The sequence below is a fragment of the Octopus bimaculoides genome, chromosome 2, assembly GCF_001194135.2.
Source record: "Octopus bimaculoides isolate UCB-OBI-ISO-001 chromosome 2, ASM119413v2, whole genome shotgun sequence".
NCBI lineage: Eukaryota > Metazoa > Mollusca > Cephalopoda > Octopoda > Octopodidae > Octopus > Octopus bimaculoides.
In genome coordinates, this window is record NC_068982.1 from 121,017,217 (window position 1) to 121,023,553 (window position 6,337).

Sequence of the window (6,337 nt, forward strand, 5' to 3'; positions counted from 1 at the left end):
TTAGGGCATCGGGCTCGCGGTCGGAGGATCGCGGTTTCGATTCCCAGACCAGGCGTTTTATGTGTTTATTGAGCGAAAACACCTAAAGCTCCATGAGGATCCGGCAGGGGATGGTGGCAAATCCTGCTGTACTCTTTCACCACAACTTTCTCTTACTTCCTGTTCCTGTTGTACCTGTAATTCAAAGGGTCGGCCTTGTCACACTGTGTCATGCTGAATATCCCCGAGAACTACGTTAAGGGTACACGTGTCTGTGGAGTGCTCAACCACTTGCACGTTAATTTCACGAGCAGGCTGTTCCGTTGATCGGATCAACTGGAACCCTCGACGTCGTAAGCGACGGAGTGCCAGTGATTAGCCAGGGAATTATCCATTGTCTACAGCCATTACTTTAGATTATTTTCGATTATAATATTTCTAGAGATATACCTAAATCTTAGCTAAGACTGTCGACGAATAGTTTGATGTCTTACACCAGCAGCACCCAACCTTTTTTGCAGCACGGACTGGTTTCATGGTAGACAATTTTTCCACGGACCAATACACATAGCAAGACACAATAAAGTGCATAATTTGTAACTTAATTATTATATATGTGATTGCATATATAATGCAAAAATGCTGCGATAGTCGATAGAATAGAAATTAAATTTTTAAAGTTCAATCTATCAATGCAGCCCTATACTAAATGATTCACGGTCTGGTACTGGTTCGCGGTCCGGTAATTGGGGCCTCTGCCTTACACCATTAGATTGATGATGTGGAATTTTCTGAAAAGACTCAGGAGACGGTAGTAGAAAACATGTCAGAAGAAGGAGGTTCAGGATAAAAAGGAGTATCACTAGGCAAGATCAACAACAAAGTGTTGTTGAGGAACATTTCCAGTGACAGAGTGATACAATTTCGTTAACTTAAACAAATCCATTTATTATCTCTGTCACAAAGATTTATAACGGCAGCTGTCTCGCCTAAGTTTTTCTTGGCAGTAACTTCGCGAAGTTTATTTGAAACTACTATCGGAAAACCCAAGGAACGTATCCTTTCACTATAGCTTTCCAACATCTTTCTGGATTGGACAAGGAGAAACATTACCCACCATCCGATCATCCAGCTCCACCGCATACAGAATCTTCGCAATTCATGATTTGAAGGGAGCAGTAAAGTAGAACTCACAAAATTTTGTGACTGTCCTAGGGAGAGCAGCGCGAGCCTTGGCAGTAACTAAATAACGTTGAACGGCCAAGAATTAATGAGAAGTTTTTGGGGGAAAAAATAACAAAGAACAAAGAGAAAAGGAAGAAAATGTTGATAGTCTTCTTCTCAGGGGAAGTAATTCTTACTATCAACAATGTCATTACGACAGTGTTCGTTTCATTTTAACAAATCTTGCATTTTCGTTGAAAATGATCAGAAAGAAAACAGTTAAAGGATTCTACACGATGATTAATGGAAACTTAGCTACGTAAAGTAACTGGACATACTTGTAAGAACATTGTCTTCCAACCTATTTTTTGTCGCTCATAAATTAACTTTTTATTTAACACCTTAACGCAAACCATGTTTTATTATCATCTATATAAACCGCTTATTTGTTCCAAATATTAATATTAGATAAAGTCAGAGAGAGAGAGAGAGAGACGCTTATTCACATGGCACTTCTTAACAGATCAAAGAAGCATGGGTTTTTTTATCATCACAACATCGCTCAGTTGATAATTCAAATAAATTAATTAGACCGATTACAACGTATATGTGTACGGTGAAATAGGGATTGAACAGTCACGAATATGTATGTATAACCTTATATTTGTCGAGTTCATGTACAAGGTCAAATGGAAGTGGAAGCTAGTTATATTTAGGTAGTTATTGGTTTCTTTTTATAAAACAGAAAAACTTCGTATTTTATTATATAGTTCACTGCTCCTATCAGATTGTATACATTTCTGTGAATCTCAAGGATTTATTTTATCGAGTCTGACAAAAATTGAAAGTAGTTTTTGCCAATAATTCTTTAACTGATATTAACTAAAGCTAAAGAAGTTTTTTTCCCTCGTCTTTAATTAATTTAAAATTCTTAGGCTTAATTATTTTTTGTCTGTTTGCTTTCCTCTGTTTAGTTTTTATTACATTTATTACTTGTCAGTAATGACAGTTTAATAACTGAATCTCGATGTAACTTCCCCAGTCTAAGAGGACCGACATCAGTCAAGGACGATATTACTCTGACATATATTTATGTATGAGGAGGATTGGGGTTGTGTGTATGTGGAGTGACTTAGCTTTCAACCTTTTGAACCCGATAGGACTCTACCCGGCCTCTATGTAACCTATAAGGAATTACTATTTTCGGCGATCTTACGGTACGCGTACAGTAAGATCGCCCTATTTTCTTTATTTCGTGCACTGGCAAACACTATTGAATTAATGTAATGGTCACGGTGTCTACTGAGTTCGAAACTGCTTCAGTTATATGCTGATGTTTTACAGTCACTAACATCACTAAAACTAGTAAAATCAACATAAACACCACTTAATCTCCCTAAAAGAGAGTTCACGCCGCTATCGGTGCAAGGGACACAATTAGCAATGATTGCGGTGTCATATCAATGAAGTTGCCTTGTAAATTATGATTTTAATATTATACACCGATATAGTCAAACGCAATGTTTATTCTACCTGCCTAATGAATAGAGTAGTGTATTTTTTAGTAGATTATGTCTTCGTATTTAATAGATTGTTAACAAAATAAATATTGATAAATCTCAAATTATTAGGGATAGTTTGATTTCATAGCTTTTTTTCTAATTCTTCCACTTCTCTATAGTTATCAGCTTCATAGGTCCACTGTATACCTATACATTGAGGGTGTTACTATACATGTACTACATTGATGGCTCGACTGTGAAGCTACTACTTTGATGAAACCATTGTACACCTACTACTATGACAATGCTATTGTACCAGTAGCTTTCACATACCAGCAAAGTTTTCTAGAATCTATAGAATCTTGTCTGGTGCCAATACACATTCAAAACGCTACCAACATTTCCTAGATTGTCACCATAAAAAGGCAGATGTTCATGTTCAAGCTTGAAACCTGAAAAGGTTCGAAACTTCTAACAAACTTTTGGTTTTGAGCGAGCAAGGGACACTCTGCATTGTCAGCTGTTGCTCAAGCTGTTTGAAACGTATAGACAAATTTCCTGTCCATTACACTTTAAAAAAAAAAGGCCACATTTAATGACAGATATACAAAGTGATGACTTAGATATATATATATATATATATATCGAAGACCTATTCAGGCAAGTGAAATCGAAATCGAACTAAATTCGACGACTGGCACCCATGCCAATGTCGTCACTTTCATTGGACACGAAACTCGGCTTGCGAAGACCTGTTGGGGCAAGCGAAATCGTGATGGCACCTGTGCCCAGCGTCGCCTTCCTGATACTTGTGCCAGTGGCACGTGTAGAGACATTCGAGCGAGATCGTTGCCAGTGCCACTGGACTGGCTCCTGTGCAAGTGGCACGTAAAATACACCATTTTGAGCGTGACTGTTGCCAGTACCGCCTGACTGGCCTTTGTGCCTGTGGCACGTAAAAGCACCCACTGCACTCCCCGAGTGGTTGGTGTTAGAAAGAGCGTCCAGCTGTAGAAACTCTGCCAAATCAGATTGGAGTCTGGTGTAGCCATCTGGTTCACCAGTCCTCAGTCAAATCGTCCAACCCATGCTAGCATGGAAAGCAGACGTTAAACGATGATGATGATGATATATATATATATATATATGTGTGTGTGTGTGTGTGTGTAAAGGGATAGAAATGTCACAGCTGGATGTCTTTCATCATAGATCAGGGCTGATCATGTTTTAATTATTTTGCTTTCACATTGTTATCCTAGTTAGTTTTCTGATATTCTATGTATTAAGGATGTTAGCCCTAACTTAACTCATATTTCATGGTTGTGAAGTGGGGATTTGAAAGTAATTCAACTGATAAATAGATGTAGATGTAAGTATGGTAATTTGGTTAAGATTGTTTTGCAACTATAGGATTCTGGATTCAGTCTCACTATACACCTCTTGGGCAAGTGCCTTACGTTCTAGTCCTGACAGTGCCTTCAAAGAGGAATTTGGTTGATAGAAATTGTTCAGTAACCCTTCACATACTTGTATGCTTGCATGTATCCATTTTCATGTTTCTATTTACTTGTGTCAATAAATAGAGGTCAAAAAATAAGTATATAAACCCCCAGCATGGCCACAGTTCAATAACTGAAACCATTAAAATAGTAAAAGGATATTTTTCAACAATTTGTACAAATCTAAGTGATTGTAGAACTATCCAACACTTTTCTATGACTGAAACAGAAATTTAATACTTATCTGCTCTTTTCTGCATCTTTCATTCATCATGGTAGATATCCCTTCTATCATTATATACATGAAGATATTCCATATATTGTTATAGATAAGATATCCCATGTAACTGAAATACAGGATCTTTCACCTTTATCAGTCAGCAATCAATATCTGTTGAGAAACTCAAATGAATTTAGTTCAATAACCTGTTTTAGTTAAAGCAATTCTCTTCATTTATTCTTTGAGAAAGGCATGAATATCACATACTCTGTGTCATCTATATCTATCACCATGATTAAACAAGATTTATTTTGTGGAATATTCATCATCATCATCATCATCATCGTTTAACGTCCACCTTCCATGCTAGCATGGGTTGGACGATTTGACTGAGGACTGGCGAACCAGGTGGCTACACCAGGCTCCAATCTGATTTGGCAGAGTTTCTACAGCTGGATGCCCTTCCTAACGCCAACCACTCCGAGAATGTAGTGGGTGCTTTTACGTGTCACTGGCATGAAGGCCAGTCAGGTGGTACTGGCAACAGCCACGCTCAAAATGGTGTATTTTACGTGCCACCTGCACAGGAGCCAGTCTAGTAGCACATTTTTTTATATATTGTGATGTTTTTTTAAACTATTTTCATAACCTCTACACAATTGCACAGTTTATTATTACACCAATAATAAACACATGCACTGGTTAACCATTTAACCAATTAGCTTATCAATTGTTTGATTAGTAAATTATTTAATTATTCTAGACAGGTTTGATGCAGACTGAAATAGATGAGCATATCATTGATGAAGTTGCAAATGGTGATGAAAGGACTTTATCAAACATAGTTGTGGGTTTATTATTGGCATAACAACCCTGCTAAGATACAGCAAAATTTAAATAACGGTTTCTTATTTATCAAAAACTCTCAAAGTTCTCAAAAGTTATAAACCTCATAAATAGATTCAGATTTTTTTTTTTTACTGGTTTCCAGCTCAACATTTCTGTTTCTTATAAATATTTGGTTGATAATTATTTTTGTTTGCTATTTCTAGGATCACTGTCAACAAAATGTCACCTTGTGTCATACGAGGAATCTGTTGTGTTAGAAGATTGGTATTATCGAAAGTAATTCTGCCTCCAGATCTTTTCCAAAGATTACACCAAGTCCATAGACTGTCACACTTGTCATTACAACAGCCTTTTCGAACTCTCTCTTTGTCATCACTCAAATATGGGAAAAAAGAAAAACAAGAACAAATTGAAAAAGAGAAAAGGTTGATAATCCACTCTCAGGATTATTTTGATCAGTTTGCAGAAAAAGAAAAGAACCGTGCTATGTTCAAAGCAGCAGTGGATGGTTATATTATAAAAGAAAATGTATACCGCCGTGGTCATGTGGAATTTGCTTATGCTGCAGTCAACAAGCTTAAAGCATTTGGCTCAGAAAGGGATCTATCATCATATAAAAAAATTCTTGAAGTCTTTCCCAAGTATAAGATGATCCCCAAAAATGCATGGCAAGTGGAGATGATGCACTATCCAAAACAGCAGCAATGTGTAATTGACATGTTGGATACAATGGAACGTAATGGTAAGTCAGAAATGAAAAATTGGCAGCATATTTGAAGTCTCAATAACTATTAACATCATCACTATCATTATTAGTGAAATCATTTTTATTATTAACAAAATCAAAATCATTACAATTTTAAATCCCAGCTTTGCCTTTCATTGTTTCTGGGTCAGTAGAATAAAAGTACCAGTCAAGTACTGGGGTCACGTGATGTCAACTGATTGGATCTTTTTTAAAACGGGGGCCACATTTTTCATTAATGTTTTACGTAGTGCTTTTGGTACCGAAAGACTTTCAAACTTCGTATACTTATCTATTTTGTGTTATAGAACAGAAAAATATTTTTGTATTCGAATTTATTTCATGTAAAAAATTGTCTTATTTCGATAATTTCAACCAA

The 6,337-nt window shown here is 36.5% G+C and overlaps 1 protein-coding gene across 4 annotated transcripts in view; it reads left to right on the plus strand.

Moving 5' to 3' along the window:
• Positions 1–6,337, plus strand: part of LOC106874086 (evolutionarily conserved signaling intermediate in Toll pathway, mitochondrial) — a 51,866-nt gene that overhangs the window by 35,131 nt on the left and 10,398 nt on the right. For 2 of the 4 annotated variants that reach the window (XM_014921686.2, XM_014921685.2), the window contains exon 2: positions 5,417–5,955. In XM_014921686.2, the coding sequence (XP_014777172.1) occupies positions 5,433–5,955 (523 nt within the window). In that variant the 5' untranslated portion in view covers positions 5,417–5,432. Of the gene's footprint in view, positions 1–1,318; positions 1,484–1,646; positions 1,790–5,416; positions 5,956–6,337 lie in introns of those variants that run through there. The other 2 variants (XM_014921684.2, XM_014921683.2) reach the window with 2 other exon arrangements.